General features: G+C 32.5%; 1 protein-coding gene across 8 annotated transcripts in view; it reads right to left on the reverse strand.

The window, feature by feature from the left end:
- The window catches only part of LOC111044329 (transcriptional activator protein Pur-beta), a 40,248-nt gene extending 25,510 nt beyond the window's left edge, over positions 1 to 14,738 (reverse strand). For 3 of the 8 annotated variants that reach the window (XM_039430251.1, XM_039430252.1, XM_022329439.2), the window contains exons 1-2: positions 14,433 to 14,730; positions 11,427 to 11,480 (exon numbers count right to left, since the gene is read on the reverse strand). In XM_039430251.1, the coding sequence (XP_039286185.1) occupies positions 11,427 to 11,480; positions 14,433 to 14,475 (97 nt within the window). In that variant the 5' untranslated portion in view covers positions 14,476 to 14,730. Of the gene's footprint in view, positions 1 to 4,575; positions 5,107 to 11,426; positions 11,481 to 14,432 lie in introns of those variants that run through there. The other 5 variants (XM_022329438.2, XM_022329436.2, XM_022329440.2 and 2 more) reach the window with 4 other exon arrangements.
- Between the last annotated feature and the right edge of the window lie 4,237 nt (positions 14,739 to 18,975).

Raw genomic sequence — 18,975 nt, forward strand, 5'->3', positions numbered from 1 at the left:
ATGACAAGAAATAGAAACAAAAGTGTTGCGTGTGGAGCTGCGAGAACCATAAAGTGTATCTTTAAAAATAGGCCTCATAGTAGCCGCGATAAGAAACCAGCCAAGAATCCATAAAACGACTCTTTTCATCCACCAGTTACCACCGCACCAATAATACAAGAATACCGCCAAGTGAAAACTAAAAGGGTTCACATTTATAATATCAAAGACTGATCATCAAACTCTTCTCAGAATTGAAAAGAATTTAACACAGAGAATAAATTCATCCCTAGGGTCTGTATTCATGAAAATCGCAACCCATATAACTTGAACTAATAGCGATTTACTAGTTACTAAAATAGTTATTTAAAAGTAATTTGATTTGATTTACTCATATTAAATTCATTCGGATTGATAGCCAAGTAACAAATACTAGTGAATCAGAGATTGGTTTGTAAAGGTACGTTTTCGTTTGTGCGTTAATGCCGACGTCGACCACGACAGGGTGAGGATCTCAGAGTGAGTTCTAAATAGCCTGAAAGTTCATGTTCAATCATGTTTAAATGGGGGGGGGGTTAAGTTTATACTTTTAAAAGGAAATACGTTAATATTATTAGAAATGTTTTGATTCTTGGATGATCAACACAACTAACGAAAGTTTATTGGATCAGCTGTTTTAGTATACTTGAAATTTGGACAATATGAATGTCTTCAGACAACAATGCATGTCGTCATCGATGGCGGAAGTTCACGATCAAACTAAAACGCACCTTTAAGGGAATTCATTCGGATTTATAGCCAAGTAACAAATACTGGTGAATCAGAGATTGGTTTCAAAGGAAATTAATCACTAAAAAGATTAATTTCATAATTGAATGCATTGGAAATCAATAAACCTAATTCCGGAACGCTATGGAGAGTTCTAATAGATCAAGAGTTGAATTAAATGCTAGCTTTATAATTTAGAGGCCCGGGTTCGAATCCCGGCTCGGAAAATGTATCATTCTTGGGCCACTATCGAAATTATTATTATATTAGTTGAAAAATTTCAGATGAACAATGAGTTTTGTTGGAAATTATTTCTCATAGAAAGAGTCAACAGGCATCTGATATTTCAAAATTATCTTCAAATTAAAATAATATTTTATTTATTTATTTATAATTCACAATCAACTTCAAGGACAAAGACACGGACTACAGTCCAAAACTTCTTTTCATCCCAAATTCATAAAATAAATTGTCCAAATAAAGGTTATGTGCGACTTTCCAATTCTTCACTAATTTCCACATTGAAACAAAACACTTATTTATTTAATTTGATCTGATGTTATCATTATTTAATCTAATCTAATATGATGTTATTCATTATATTTTGTTATTTTTTCTCAATTGTGATGTATTCATTGCCTACATTTGTTAATTTTTTGTTGAATTTAAAAATAAATTTCTTTCTCTGAATACAAAAAATTATACCAGAGAAATTTCAAGTTGAATAGCCTCTAATAAGAATAACATAGAATTCATCTGAATAATTGTGTTGTACAAACGTTAGGTAGTTGAGTCTAGCCATTGAGACTCAGACAGAAAATATGCGTTTTTCTCAAACATTATAAAACAGTTGAACTATAAAAAACAACTCCTTGAAATAATTAAGAAGAGAAAAACATTTGGCGCTTATAAACGTCCAAATGTCATTCCAGCAACAAAAAATTCCCTCTTGAGAAAACAGCTCGTCCGATACATACTTAGCAAAACGGATACAGTAAAAATGGGTTCCTAGAATGTAGGCCTCTTTAAAAAAACATGCGACAACCTATGTACAGTGAGTCATAATGGATATCTTCTTAAAATGTTTGTTGTATTCAGGGCTACTTATTTTAGAACAACATCATTGTGTTTTTAATCTGTTATTTTGTATTAAAAAAATTTCAAAAAATGTTGAGTTATTTTAAGCTTAATGGATATGTAGAGGATGTGAAAAAGTTGGTTCAAGAAAGTGTTCAACTAATTTGAAATATAGATACAGTACAGTACAGTACAGTACAGTACAGTAATTCGATAGATACGAGGTGAAGCTTACTGGAATTTAGAAAATAAATAAATAGGACTACAAATCTACAATAAAAAACAGCAGAAACCTTTTTTCCAGCAGAGCCTAATGATATATAAATACTGCACAGTGAAATGGAATATGACTAATGTAGGTTATTTGATGGAACGAGTCACAACTCCTGCATCTTGTTGAATTTCGGCCTCCAATTTGAGGTTGTCGGGGGAGGGGAGAGGGGAATGAAGACCAAAGGGGAAACCGAACGAAATTCCAAGAATGACGACAATCGCTGATAGGCCAACAGGTGATGACAGGTGATCCGCCGCCAGTCACGGATCAAGCACAAAATGTGAGGTAAACGAGAGAGAAAGAAGACGACAGATAAAGAGCAAGAGGACGAAAAGTACAAAGAGCTAATAGTATCACTGTAAACACGTAATTCTTGTGACTGCATCACAGCTCATACATTTTCAGCACTTGAACTTCTTTGAAAATAATATTGTTATCAGTCATACCGTCTAGACTCTATTGGATATTCCGTAGGCTTTGTTAACAAAAATGGCACTTCCAAAACACTAAATTGGATTACAATCTTCTCGGCTGAAGAATAATGTTAATGCTGGATATTATATTCTTCTCTTCATTTTTCAACACTGCTCCTCTGACTGTTTTATGATTTCCAATATCTGAAATTTTACAAAAAATCCATCTTCTCCATTTTGTCCCTATTTTCCTTGATCCTCTATTTTCTCCTTCTCCTAATTGAATGTTATTATTCCCCTTATTCTTCTCTATCTCTATTACCTTTTTTCTCCTTTCTCATCTTCTTCATCCACTCTACTTCTGTCTTTAATTTTTCTTTACTTCATTCTTTCTTCTTCTTCATCTTCATCTTCTACTACTACTTCTTGAAACAAAAGAATCCGTCATACCGGAAAACAGACTTCAGCTGCTGCTGGTACGTTAAGGAGGGAAAGAGGTCACGAAAACGGACATATAGCCGCAACAGTGAGAGAGAATGAGAGAGAGCAAGTGTGTGTGAGTGCACCGATCAAGATTCCGAGAATTCTCGCGTGAAGTCATCATTGAACGATGACGTCATGATTGTGGCGTTTTGCTACAACGCCGCGGCGGACACACAACAACAAGCTGGAAGGTACTTAGGCCTACTGTCAGTGTCAAGCGAAACAGCTGCTTAGCTCCTGTTATTGAATTTGCAGCCACAATGCAAAGCTCAAATTAGTTTATAACAACAATTTATCATCAAATATTCAAGATAATTGATCCAATATCATCTTGAAAGAATACAAGGCATGAAAGAATACTATTCAATTAGATTTCATCACATTGTGTTATACTGTATTAACTACAATAAATTCCAATTTATTATTAATAGGCCTACTTTTTGAAAACATTAGGCATATACTGTATTTAATTTTCTAATATGAAATTTTTAACACAGCCTAATCCTCAAGCTGATTCATCGAATACCATGTATACGACCTACAGATCATTACAGCAATAGAAGATAATTTCATATTTACCTATGTAACAGATTAACCAATGTATTATATGATTAACCAATGGATTATATGGAATGAGAATCTTCTTGAAAAATTCGTCAATTTTTAATTTGTCTATATATTCAAAATTCCATTCACACAAATTGATTATGAACAACCTTATCAATTACAATAAGTGGATGATTCTTCATTCTTGTATAGAAATACATTGTTAAGCAAAGTGAAGTGTAAATCATTTCAAATGAGTAGCAAATCGTTAATTTTCATCATTTTTGGAACATCACCAAGCTGCATGATCAGTACTTGTCTAGTCAGCAACATTTGTCAGCTAAAATAAATAAATAACACTGTGCTGTTATCACTGTTATCAAAGAAAAGCTTGACTGAATTTTCAAATGCAATATTGAAATTCTTTACAGGACAGAAAATCAAAATTAGTCAACAAGTTTGTCCGTAGAATAATGTAGCCAAAACTAATTTACAAGGAAAATATTTTCACTGCTATTTTTGAATACCTTGTTCGCAGAAAAAATAATCTGTAATTATTAAAGCAGAATTCCATTGCCAGGGTAGAATCAGAACAGGAAAACTACAAAGAATAGATTCAACTGTAGCATCAGGAAAATTAACGATGTTTCGGAGAAGAATTTTATATATTTGTTTAGGTGAAATTTTTCTCTTTTCAATTCTTCAATTTCAATGTAATAAATAATTTAAAGGAATTATTTTACTGGTATTTGAAAAGTTTGAGAATGTTCGTTGAAAATCAAACAAATTATTAACTGAAATTGGGTAAATCCTAAAACAATATTACATAACCCAATTTACAGTGTTATTCTAATATTATGTAAACTACAACTCTATGGTGAAATCAAAATGAATACCTAACCCTAATTTGGACTGATTTTTAAGAAGATTTTTTACATAAAGGTAACCTTTCATGATATCCTATTGTCCTTCCGAGACTTAAATTAATAGCTCATGAACTGGACAAGTAAATACATAAATAAATATTTTTCTTACCTTCCCAATATTCAATCGGCCAGTCGTTTAGTTGAGCTTGTCCTTGTCGCTGTGGTCTATCACTGGGGGCCGGACCCGGACAGGGTTCCAACAACCCCCCATTATAGCTCAAGGGGGGCACCCTCACTTCAGGAGGCATACTGTAAACATTCTGACCCAAAATAGGGATGGGAACAACAGCAGCACCACTCTCAACAGTCACCATCTTAGTCTATCACAAAATCACCCCCAAACTAGTTGTACCTAATAGTATTTCTTGTATTGGATTAGTATTTTGAGAAATAAAAACTAAGTACTTTATTCAAAGTACTTCTCAAAACAGCATCACTTTCAAAAACACATTACTGAACATCAAGAGAACATGTCAACCCATCTAGATCAGATGTCCAGATGTATTTGTAGCCGAAACCACACTAGGTTAGGAGCGGATCTTCTCACGACCGATGACCGAAACAAACTGACTTGCAGAGACTGCACTCGCCGCGTAAAAACGTGTATGTGTGCGGTGCGCGTCTCAACAACAACAACTTGAGAGTGAGTAGCAAGAAGACATGAATGAATGAATGTATCTATGAATGGCCAATCCTTGGCGGACACGTAATTCGCGCGCGAGGGGAGAGGGGGTTCTCTTTATCGCCCTCCCCTTCCGATAATCTAACCAAAAAGTCATCGCTAGACAACAACTCTCGGCGTCTCGGCGTCACTTGTCGGTTCCTGGAAAAACGATGACGTTCTGTACCACTACATAATCACACCTCTTGTGTTCCTCTCCTCGCCATCTTTCTTCTTCCTGTGGCATTCTCCTACTGCTACATCTTCATGCATCAACACACTGCATTTTCTCCTTGCATCGTCTACTTCTTTAATTATTTTTTACACGATGATTGACCAGGAGAGAAAAACTAAGAATATTAGTACTCTTGACTTACAATCTCAATAACTTATATTCTCCTGACCAAACACTACACAAGATCTCAAAGAAATTAGAAATTTACTGAGTATATGTAAATGCATTTGAGAATTATGAGCTTTATAGGTATTGTACATCTGCCATACGCTAAATAAAACATCACATAGTTCTTCTTATTTTATTCCTTCCACTTCTCATTTATCTCGACTTTGTCTTCTATGCTCCTCTTGAATCGTTAGTTCTTCTACTTACTTCTTTCTTCCTTTTCTTAATATCCTATTCTACCTAAGAAACTTCAATCTCACTCACATTCTCTATCTTCCCCCTTTCTCACTTATTTATTTTTTTAGCTATCGGTCTGCATCGGAAACAGATAAATGCAGGTAGTTAATTAATAATCATTGTATTAGTGTCTACAAAGTATACATTATTTCAATTATGAATGTTTTGTTTTAATGATTCAAAGGGTCTCGGAGGTCTTCCTTGATGAGAAGTTTTTCTTATAGAATCTCTAAAACAGCAACAGTTTATTGTAAACTATTTGATGGCGAGGTTGAGTGGTAGAGAGGACTTAAAAGTTCTAACTCCGCCTAATAAAGATTTTTTTCATTTCATTTCATTTAAACCTTTTTGTTGGAGTTCTTTAAAAGAAGCAATCATTAAAAGAAGCAATTACTTGAAGAAATCATTCTTTTGATATGGAACGATTTTCTATAGTAGGCTACCCAACTCGGGGAAATCCGCTTCACATGTCAATTGCACCAAGAAGCATCATTCGCTCTTGAAAAAAACTAACTTTCCGAGATAACAGAGTGGGTTATCAGCTCTTCAATGGCTCGTGCATTTTTACTTCATCATATTGTTCTACCTCTCTTTCTCTTCCAACATTTTCATAGTTCCATTATCTTAAATTTACTTCAATTAGAATAACTCGCATTATTTCCTCATTCCTAGATTCTCAATTTATGTTGAAGTATCTAGTTTGTTAGTTGTTACCTCATAGTTGAAATGGATATTCCAGAACTTCGGTATGTACATATATAATTTTCAAAATACTACAATAAATCATATAAATTGAAATTTTGTTCAACAATCCATCAATCTATCCAATAATATAGATTTACTATATCTAGTGTGATTCTATGTCTGTATCTCTACGTCAATAGTTAGCAAAATGGCAAATTTGAATAGAAAATAATAAGATTTCCATGTTATATGGCAAACCGAAATAGTTGAGCAATCATGGAAATCACCTGCGCCCTGCAATGCATTCCTCGAAGGTGAAACGATTCTCACAACCAAATTTCCCCAAATGTGGAACGCATGCAACACCTTAAGCGGTCGTTTATTTTTCAAGCCGAATAAGGAATCAACCAACATTATTATACAACAATAACGGAATTCACGTCGCTTTCAATTTCCATTCAGCACACTGAAAAACCTGACCTACTACTTGGAAAACCAATGACAAATAGTTACGTTGATTTTCCCCACTCAGAATGGTAACTATTCCTCCCCCTCCTGCAATAGTAAAGAGGCCACTCCACTCCGTCAGATTCATTCATAAATATTTACAGCCAATGATTCATTCGCGTTTCCACAATACTACAAGCCAAGTTACAATAAGAAAGTGGGCATTAAGTGGCGCACAGACAGAAATAGACACAACCGGTTTTCTCACTCCTCAAATACTTTGCAATCATTCACCTACTATAAATAGTTACTAGTTATATAGTACAAGCTATATTGACTTATTGACTGGTCTTTATCATCCTTCCAGAGCACCAACTCAAGTTATCAACAATGATCATGATTATATACAAAGTGTTTCGCATGAGTTTTAAAGAAGTAAAAAATCAATAATAATTATTGATCACCGTAATTATTTTGGAATTGAATAAAATTGAATTTCAGGAATGAATTTAGATCCTGTTAGATGGTGCCGAATTTTATGTGATTTAGACATTTTTAAAACTTATTCGGAAATAAACTTTGAAAAAATAAGAATATTATATTTATAGTAAAAATAATAGTATAGTATGACCAACAAAACCTAGCACTTATTAGGGGTATTCATTACATTCAACAGAAACTTTACTTGATAAGTAAACGCCCTTTCAATTGGCATGCCTGGTGCCTCGTAACACCAAAATGACAAATAGGTTCAGGGGCTTAAAATCAAACCCTTTTTTGATAGTGATAGGAAACTTCAGGTGATAGAAATGAAACCGAAAGTTCTCATAATGTATTTCAACTCAAATTAATTGAGTAAATAAAATCCAGGAATAATTTACGATTAATAAAAATATAATTTTAAATAGAACATTTGAAATTTATTAATGACAAACCCTATCTGCAAAACACTTTAAAAAGCAAAAACGCATTAGAACAAAGGAATACACCTTCTGCTCAGCGCACCAGCCTCAAGATAGCAGGCTTACAAGAGATTTTTCAAAAATGTTGGTACATCAAGTTAATTTTAGAGAAAGTAAAACTTGTTAGTACCAGTATCCATTCTTTGTTATACACATTCAAAGCAGTTTATTAGTGAATTGAGATAATGAACGTACTTAATCAATAACGATAAGAGCGTAATTGATTCAAATTGGGTGTGAAAACAAGAGACAAAAGCGAATAAGTTAATAAGGTCTCAAGTAGAAGAGCTTGAAAGACACCGAATAGAAGAACCACCCCTATCAAGTCCTCTCATTTTCTTTCTTCTTTCTCCTCCGAGCTCCACTCTTGAAAGCAGAATGTGCGTGAGCAGACACAGATAAGGCACGTGAAAGAGAGAGTGCTAGAGAGAGACAGAGGGAGCGCTCAAGAATTGATTTGAAAAGTGACTCTGAACTCTGAAGAGACAATGCGGCATTTCAAGAGACACTACTACACTACAATCAACACTATACAAATAGACCACATAGATCACTAGACATATAGACTAATGCTAACAGAGATAACAACAGCGATCTAGAATCATGCCAAAAGATCAAATACGTTTCAAAAACTAAATTACTCAGAAAATAACATTATTGTTTGATGTCATAATGTAATTATTGACATTATGACATAATATAATGTCAACATTATATGTTGGACCATGATCAGTCACTTCTAATTTTTCTATGAATAATAATTTAATCACTCCAGAATTAAAATTTTCATATTGAAAAATAACTAAATTCCATTACATTTAAGCTGCTTTATTGATTTGATATGGAAAGTTCCGCATTTTTAAATAGCTGTCGAGAATCAGGGAATGAAATATTTTTGCCGCAGGACTGATGTTTGTTTTAAACGTTTGTAAAACATGTCTCAATACAGAAAACTGAATAAATAAAATATTATTCATGTCAAATTCCTTGGCATCTTATTTATACCAAAAGATTGGCATCTTATTTAAGCCTATTTAGAGGAATATTAATGGTTTGTTGTACAGTAAGGTTTGAGTAATGCAGTTAGTATGCAGTAGTTTGTAGTAAAAAGGTTTATATCATTCAATTTGGAAAATAAAATATTTTGATTATCGGACAAAATAATAAATTTCTCAAAATATCAAGTTTGAGAACAATGTTTGGAAAGACTTTTCCATTTTCATGAGAAAACTGAAATGTGAAAAACTCATTTTACGTATGGTATGATGTAATAAGCTTACGTTGTATTACTTTTGTAAATATTTTAGCAAAGAACTGATTTTGAATAACCTTCCAAGAAAGGTAGTGAAAGGGTATGTTGTAATAGAATAGCAAAACTAATAATCTGTATTACAAGAGTAATGTGAAAACTCTTTTAATTATAGTAATATTTCAATAATTTGTAAATCAATTATTGTCAATCTAAGGCAAGAAAAAATACTTGGTTACTTTGATAATTAGTTGAAACATGACAACACCACAATTATTCAAATTAACATAAGAGCCCAGACCCAGACTCATCAATGTCAGAGGGAATGAACGCTTAGCTGTTCAAACCTCCACACAATACAATTGTGCACATTGTGCCTACAATTTGTACAGACAAGCAATATTATATCATAGTGGTTTCAAATTTCATTTTATAGTGTATTGTTTAAAATTATCAAAATCATGTTTACTTTTTAAATCTTGTGTTCATAAAATGAATGATTCATTATAGATCATGACGGTATATTTGATAGAATATGCTCATTTGATTGAAATGGCCCACCATAATTATCTCTAATTAATCATTGTGATCCACTTGAACCACAAAAGGTTGCTCAATGTGGCATTTTTAAAAATATCGAATCGCACTAAAACCTATCTATCTATCGATATGATTATCCCCTGTCATTCAATATTATTTTGTGTAATCCATTGGATATGGCTTGAATTGAACAGATAAGAAATTCCAGGGATTTTTTTTTGATTTCGGTTTAGGATTTTAAAATTCACTTCAAAATTGTGATAAACGGTAACCTTTGTTTACCCTGCGCACATTTTAAATCGATGGTCAGCCCCTAGTGAAGCCTTGTGCTATTCACATGACGGCGACGGCTTCAATCATGTATCCACGCTTTAGAAACTCTCTCCGCTGCCGTCTATTAGCTGCCTTGCGAATAACAGTGATGAGTGATGTGCACAAGACCTAAGTTATCTCAATAATTTAACAGCGAGTAAAGGAAGAAACTAAGAATTAGATGCGATGTATTCAAGACAACCAATAGCTTTCAAATGAATAAACTCCAGTAGGCTACATCTTATCAATATTATTTGATTGTTTCCAATGTGATATTTAGACATTGTATCTTATTTATTTTTTAATTTGCAGCCTTTTTTTAATAACGGATATATTGTCAAGTCAATCTATACTTGTTAGGCTGGCTTCACACTGTTGATTTTTTCGTCGGCCGATAGTTCCCAAAAAGATGGAACATGTGCTTTTTAAATGTGAGTCTTCAGACTGTCAACGGTGATAGAAAAATCTTGCCAGAAGATAGAACCTGTCCTATTTTCAGAGGAGAGCGATAGTAATGTCGCATATGCTTCTGCATACAACCGTTCACACTGGTAGAGTTTAGTCACCGGAACCCATTCTTCACAACTTTCGGATGGTCACTAGCCTTTGTTTGCATGCTTGTAGTTTTCCTATATATCAAAAAACTTCAATCGTCAATTTCGAGATATTTATTTTTTTAATATCTCAATAATCTACTCGACTCACTGAGTCCATAGAAATTTGAATTTTGTTTCTACGACCAAAAGTAATATTTTTTGTAAAAAAATTGAAAAGTTGCTGGGTCTAAGAATCAACAATGTGAAAACCCAAAGCGATTTCTCCATTTCACGGTAATTAACAAATCATTCCGGTTCGTTGCGGGCGACAATTTTTCGACCAGTGTGCCAGGGGCCTTAGGTAGTATTAACAGGTAGGTCAAGTTGTTATTAATCGCTAATAGCTAGTTGCTAGTCCACATGAATAGAATTGAAGATTTTCAGCAACATACGAATGCTGGGTTGCACCAACCGATATCAAAGTAAATCCTGAGAATATATAATAAAAGTTCAGTAAGGTTTGGTAGAAATCTTACTAATCATCAAGAAGTGGTTTTTTTACTGTTGATGATGTCCACATGACATGTGCTTTCAGCTTGTGCGTGGGTAATGGGAAGTGCGTGGGTTATTTGATGAGATGATCAAACGTCCATGCCTACCGGTGGGATTTGGATCCACGACCAATTAGCGCTAGAAGACTAGAGGGTGCAAAGCCTTAGTCCTTTCGGCTAACCAGGCCGGCAGTTTGTTACTAATAGCCTATATTGATTCAAAAAATTGTTTTTACTTAAATTGTGTCATTTTTGCGTTTAAATTAGCTTAGCTTAGTTTCTGTAAGAATAAGGATTTTCTTAATTAATTCACTACATTTGAGAACCGAAGCTTAAAATATAGAATTAATTTTAATTTAGAAATGAATCAAATCTAACCTGAATCAAAGTCTGAGCTGCCGGGTGCGTCGCCGCCTTGTCCATGGTATTTGTCTGAAAATAAACATAGTACGGTATATGAATTACCCGTTGAATAATATACAGAGGGGTACAGAAGCAAATTAAGCATTTTATGCAAATATTGACTTTTAATATTTTTATGGAACAGCAATATTTTCTGTACTGTTTCATAGGGAATTAGTTTTTTTTAACAAGCCTGTAGATTCACTACTTGATTTTTCAAGTTGGACAGCAGCTTGGTAAGCTTATAATTACATCATTTATAATTCTATTACTATGACTTGTGATGGTCTTGTGATGAATTTGCTTTATCTGGAGCAGACTATTATTCTTGACGTGTCCCTGGTGGGTTTCTACACCACATTGCCAACTAAAATTATAAACAACTGATCAAGTGTCTTAATTGGATATTGTCAACTGAACTAGCAAAGGATATACACATTATTTAGCGGTCCTGAATGAATTATAAATGTTAGGCTAGGTTTGACTATCCTATTATATTAAGCGACCCATTTCTGTATATCTGTTTATATTTTTATATCTGGTTATTTATGTTCAACGGATCTCCAAACGGCTCTAACGATTTTTACGAAATTTGGAACATAGTAGGTTTATGATATAAAATTCGATTGCACCAGGTCTCATCCCTGGGAAGACATTAGAAGGATAATTCATCCTTGGCTGAAACAGCTGAGACTTTCGTCGTCTGTCGATAGTAAAAAGTGAGCGAGTGATTCAGTGGAAAATCAAAATATCGCATCCCTGAAATTCATAAGCTGACGTATAGCCAGCTGTAAAATATTAACACGATCACTTTAGAGAATTGTGTTCTGTTTAACTATAAATAAAAATAACGACCGAAGCTCGGTGCCCCGATATTTTCCTATCAATCAACAGAAAACCAATGATATAATACTTACACATAGTCAGCCCTACAGTTACTATATCTTGATATATCTATATATATATAGATATATATCTTATAATTGAATATAGTAACTGTAGTCGGACCTAAGGGGTTATCTGCTGGTGACATCTATAGATTTGACAATGTGGGACATGGATTCGCAGCAAAGCAAATTGAATCAAATTAAGAGCCATAGAAATGATTTATCTAACGGTATTTCCTCTCATTAATCTATATTATATAAAAGCGAAATGGCACTCACTCACTGACTGACTCACTCACTCACTCGTAGAACTAAAAATCTACCGGACCAAAAACGTTCAAATTTGGTAGGTATGTTCAGTTAGCCCTTTAGAGGAGCACTAAGAGATCTTTTGGCAATATTTTAACTCTAAGGGTGGTTTTTAAGGGTTTAAAGTTCGTCTTTTAGCATGTATGTTCTTCTTATTCTCTTAATTTATAATTGAAAAATGTCCATACCATATGTTAATATAGAACTATAATCTAGAGAGAGTACCTCTTCGAAACAGTTGTTAACTGGTAACTAAATTAATAATTTTGTCAGGTTGGCATTAAGTTGAGTTGACTTTGTTAGGTTGGCACCAAGTTGAAGATTGAAATGCATTTATTGCGGAAAAATTGATTGGGCACTGCTACTTTAATCAGAGCTATTCCTGGGAATATCATATTACTAGCCGTCAGGCTCGCTTCGCTCGCCATATCCGTTTAGCCAGACTCTAGTCTGGACCCCCAACTGGATCGTCCTAATATATGATAAAAATGCTCAAATGAAAAATGCAGGCGAGCGAAGCAAGCCTGCTGATCTCATTCTTGGACGATCCAGTCGGGGGTCCAGGGGGCGGAGCCCCCTTGCTAGACGGATATGACGAGCGAAGCGAGCCTGACGGCTAGTAATCCTATATTATTCATGATTGATAATAATCAGTTCTGATTCCAACAGTTTTGGGAAGTTATCACTAGATTATATTTGCTGCATTTATTTTTTTCGAAGCATGGGACTAGCATGGAACCTTGATTATTCAATTCCTTCAAGAGATTTAGCACCCTGAATAATTGATGAAATTTCATTATCTTTACACTACAACATTTTTACAGAACTACCATACAACTTAATGAACAACTACCCAAAGCACATAAGCGATAAGCACCCCAGTTTGATATTGATATAATACGGTATCAGGTTAGATTGAGCTTAATATCAAGGTACCTCGATTAATAAGTATCAATTTGTTTTAAATTACTTCTTGTAGACTAAATCAATAAGAATAAAAATTCAATTAGCGATTAAATAAATATTATTGTCTTTAAATTGCAAAGCTATGATCCAAATGTTTCATTTAAAATAATGGTTTTTTTTAATAGATGAATTTTAGAATAACTGCGACCCTAGTAGAAGAATAGATTAAAAATGTATGTTTAAAAATACGGTAGCTTAGAAAAAAGAATGCAAGTCATGTTTTAAATAATCTGCTTGATATAATATAATAACAACATTGTAACAATTGGCATGTAAAATTTATTTTATTGTAACATCACTGCCAAAAACTAGGTTGTGTAGCCATACACAAAGAACAAGTAATCAGATACCGCTATCAACATAACGTTGATTACATAATACTGTAGGGATTTATATCAAGTATTAAACATATCTAAGGTCTCAAAAGGCGAACAATTACAATAAGAAAGGAGTCGTTGTGCTACGTATTGTACGTAACTAAATGTCAATAAGACAATCAAGGACTTTGGGGAATAAAGAGTACGGTGTATACAGTTCAAGCAATTGTAAAAAAATATCACTTAACAGAGATAACAAATAAAAGTTAACACTTTGATAAGTTATATTACAGTCTAAAAAAGACTTTACGGCCGAGAAAATTGATTTATTTGATAAAAATTGCAAATTGAAAATTTGTAAACGCCATCTTGGTTGGTACGGAGCCGATGTATTACAACAAACGTCAAAACCCAACTCGGTCAATTGGTAAAATATGTATGCTCAGGGGTTGGAAAATTATAAATTATGTTAATTATTGACTAATAGATGTATATTTTCTTACTTTGACCCTGAGGCTGATCATCTCCACTCTCTCGGTCCGACATATCCTTACCCTAGGAAACGTTTTAACCCTAGTCACCCATATAAGGAAATACTACTACGCCAGAATACTACTAAACAATGTTTTAAAAAAAGTAAACCGCTATCAAATACCACTTTACTTCAAAACCTGGGAGTTTATGCGAAACAAGAAATTTGATGATCAAACACTGCAAAATAGCAATTGATAATTATTCAAATCTTATTAGTACAACTCCTAATCAGAAAAAAACTGAATTTTGACACTTTAATAGAAATGACGTTTTGTATTCTGCAGCAGCGTTGCTTGCTTGATTTCTTCTCTTTCACCTGATCACAACCTGTTTTTGAATATCAAGGAGCAGTTCTGCTTCTCTGGCGCACTTATTTGAAATAAGATAACTATTGAATGTTATCATAGCCACCTCTAATACACCTGTATTAGAGGTGGCTATGATGTTATTGGTAATAGAATTTATTAATAATTATTCAATAACTAATAAAAAAAGATGTATGATATCAGAAAAGTTTAACTATTCTTATCACCAAACTTTCTCTTGGAGGTCGATTGCTTTTTATTCTAAAAAAATATCTTCACCTTAGTTCAATTTTCTCAATGTAAAGACTGACAAACACAGCCATAGCCTACTATAGATAGAATCTTTATCTAAAGTAAGCCATGACACAACGCAACTTTATAAAATCTATAAAGTTTATTACCATTATTATTAGAAGCTTCTAAATGCTATCTATATTATATTAATTTATTCAACTTTCATTTTATTCAGAGTATAAAAATAAAAAGTGATTATTGGGCTTCCTTAGGCATTTATATGAGGTTGTTTCAGTTCTGCTGAAAATAATAGACAGATTGTCTATAAAGTCCAATGTTGTTCAGTGATAAACCTAATAAGTTGATTGAAATAGTATTGTAATATTTTCAATTAACTTGGTTGCGTCCTGAAAATAATATATTGACGATTGATTTATCTATCTATAAGCTACCGTCTATTAAAGCTTATAGCTTATAATATGGTTTTTTGTTTTCAGCAGTGTGCTAATCTATTTTAATTGCTATTCCATATACCGTTTTGATATTATTCTGATACATGATTTGGGAACTTCATAAATCTATCCACAATAAGACGTTAATAGTCATGTAGAGTTAAATTGAAAAAAAATTAACAAGTGGATGTGTTACACTGGATTCAGTTTACTTCAGAAACTGAAAAATAAGTGCTAATTTTAATTTTCCCATGTATAATAATATTAATAACATTTTTTCGAAAGCATTCCCAAGGAGTTTGAGGGAGTTTGCGTGAAGCATTATTTGGCAGCTAAAATTCAATAATAAATGTTTTAATAATTTCATGTCATTTTTAGTGCAAAAAATTAGTAGTAGCCTAAACATAGAATGTATATAATCAACGTTTGTTCCGTGTACATTTTTATTTTGTTTCAATGATGAATTGTTAAAGTAAATAAAATTTATTAATAATAATATGATAATAATAATATACAATATTAATCACAAAAAGTACTACTTAGTACCTACCAGTTATTTATTTTATTTCAAATACAACTATACAATATACAACCTGTTCATTGAAGTAAAATGATATCAAAAACAATACACTAATAGAATTGTGTATTTTTGTATACTAAAGGAAACACACACAGTGCCGGTTGCACAAAAGCCGGTTAAATTTTAACCATGATTAATTCCACGAGAGCCAATCGGAGAAACCGTCTTTTTAAAACATCTTCTCTGATTAGTTCTCGTGAAATTAATCACAGTTAAAATTTAACCGGCTTTTGTGCCACCTGGCCATAGGCCTATAAATTGATACTTTAATTTTGCAATAGTAGGCTACTAGATATTTCCAATTAAAATAATTAAATTTATATGAGCGTTGATCATTGCAGCATTATTCTTCGATTTATTATCATTTATAAACTATCATGCTACAAAGTTTAATGTTACAAGTCACAAATTTGCTATCCTTGATTTCTCAAATTCTTGATGTACATTTTTTTAATTATAATTGTACATCATTATTAATGAAAAATTCATTTCAGAAACACAAATAATAATATATCATTCAAACAATTAGTTTACTGTACATCACTTTTTATTGATAGAAATTAATGATTTCACAAAATACACACTGTTTTTATTGATCAATTTATATATTTGCTCTATTTCTCAAATCTTATACTAATTAAATTTCGATAACCTTTTTAAGCACTAATTTGCGATAACTTTAACTTCTGAACAATCATCCTCATATGCAGGTTTGTGATAATTTTCTTGTGCATCACTTCCTTTATTGCAAATATGTCCATGAATTTTATTACCATTATTGTTTTCACTCTTATTAGCAGGTGATAAATCTTTCTCAACCAATTCTAAATTCACTTGACTAAAACAGTCTATTCTACAGCTGCAGTAAGAATCTTGACCATTGCGTTCTTCATATTTGACAACAGTTGATGAATAATTGTTACAATTTCTCTTGACTTGATTTTTCGACTCAGGTTTTGATATTGGAAAATTGATATGATACTTTGAGAAAAATCTGATATACATTTCATACAAACTTTCGGTAAGTCTAGTCAGAGAGAGACAGTATCCTATCATACATAATGCACAGTACAAGTTCCATAAAATTTCAAGCATAACATAGAAAACTATCCAGAAATCGGTTTGGAATAGGAAATTCAACATATTTCAGCTCTGGATGTTTTCTAATTTGAAAAGATACAATTTTTCAAAACATAACTCAAACTATAGAGAGTTGTGAATGATACATTAAAAACACTTATTTTGAGAGTAATAAGAAGAAATTGTAGGAAGAAGATATAATTTTTTCTGAAAGTGGGGTGACGATTTTATTATATTTACACTTCTATAGATTTGATCATCTTTGAACTTTTCTCAAACCACAATAACTTAAAATGACTTGGACATGATTATATAAAATAGCCTATTGTACTGTTTTTTTTTTTTGTTTTTTTTTTTAATAACATTGTAGTACAATGATGTTATTTTTAAAATAAAAATAAGTAGCCCTGAATACATGCATTTTAAGAATATATTGTACTGTTAATTTCATATGTTGTGTTGAATAAAATAAAAGTTTGCCTCATTATTTCTACAGCTTTTGTGCATCATAGCTTCAGCATATGATTGACACAGGATCCAAGCACTCATAACTTTTGACACAATGATCGAATCTCGTCATACTTACATCTCATTCTTCTCATTTGATCAAATTTCGATTAAGATTTTGATCAAAAATTGAAATCGCCACTTTTATTCAATCGGCTGTAATTTTTAAAGGTATTGAAATAGTTGAAAGTATTATTTATGGGAGTGGAAAGATAGAGGAGAACATTTTCTACAACCTCCACTCAATTTTAAATTATTAAACTGAAGTGTTTCGCAAGAAACGCAGCCTTGAATATGAAATTTAGTCATTTTTGAGTAGGCCTACCATGTTAATTAATATAAGTATAAGAATGAATTTTCCATTTATTGATCAAATTTCACTAATTATACATCATTTTGAACTGCTCTGACGATATGAGATGAATAAGCTATAGTACGAAAATGATCAATCATTGAGTAAAAAATTTGAGTGTTTGAAATCTTGATCCTTATGAGGTGTTCTTACAAGTGCCTACCCTCTGGGAGACTCTGGGAATTCAAATACGTTACATTTAACGGGTGATTCTGATAGAACATATGTATAAATCTTGCATAAATATATGACCCACCCAAAATATTGATTTTATTGGTTTAGGAAAGCCTTATTGAGAAGTTATTACAAAAAATGTATTCTGGCTGTATATAGGACATGAATTTCTATTTTTGCTAAGTATTACAGCTTCCCAAAAATACTTAATTTAAAAATTTCTACGGAATCTTGTTCAGAATATTGTACTTTCACATGATTCTTCATCATTACGTCTAATACTCTAATAAGTGCCGGTTATTGCACAAAAGCCGGTTAAATTTTAATCGTGATTAATCCTACGAGAACCAATCAGAGAAACCATCTTATCAAAAAGACTTACCCTGATTGGTTCACGTGAAATCAATCACGGTTAAAATTTAACTGGCTGTTTGAATAGAGTAGAGGTAGTGATTTTTCAGAATTGAAAGAAAACCTTGTAAAATACCCTTTTTTTAAATCTGTTGTTCCAAAACAAAAAATCGTAGAATCCTGCGCGACTACTTAATTTATTGGAAATTTTATACTGTCATTAATTTTGTAGAGAATGCTCTTTCTCAAGACCCGAGGTGTGATGTGACAGAAAATTCCAGACTAGAATTCAGCACCCCAAAATACATATAAAACCGTTGTGAAAAATTTTTTCGGGACTGTTATTAGACTATTATTTTGATTGTATGTATTATAGTATTAGTACTGACAAGTTACCTGTCAAATGGGATTATTCCCAAAATTGATGTAATATAATCATTATTAATAAATATAAACAACTTTCTCATTTTAGTTTCT

The sequence above is a fragment of the Nilaparvata lugens genome, chromosome 6 (assembly GCF_014356525.2).
Source record: "Nilaparvata lugens isolate BPH chromosome 6, ASM1435652v1, whole genome shotgun sequence".
Lineage (NCBI taxonomy): Eukaryota > Metazoa > Arthropoda > Insecta > Hemiptera > Delphacidae > Nilaparvata > Nilaparvata lugens.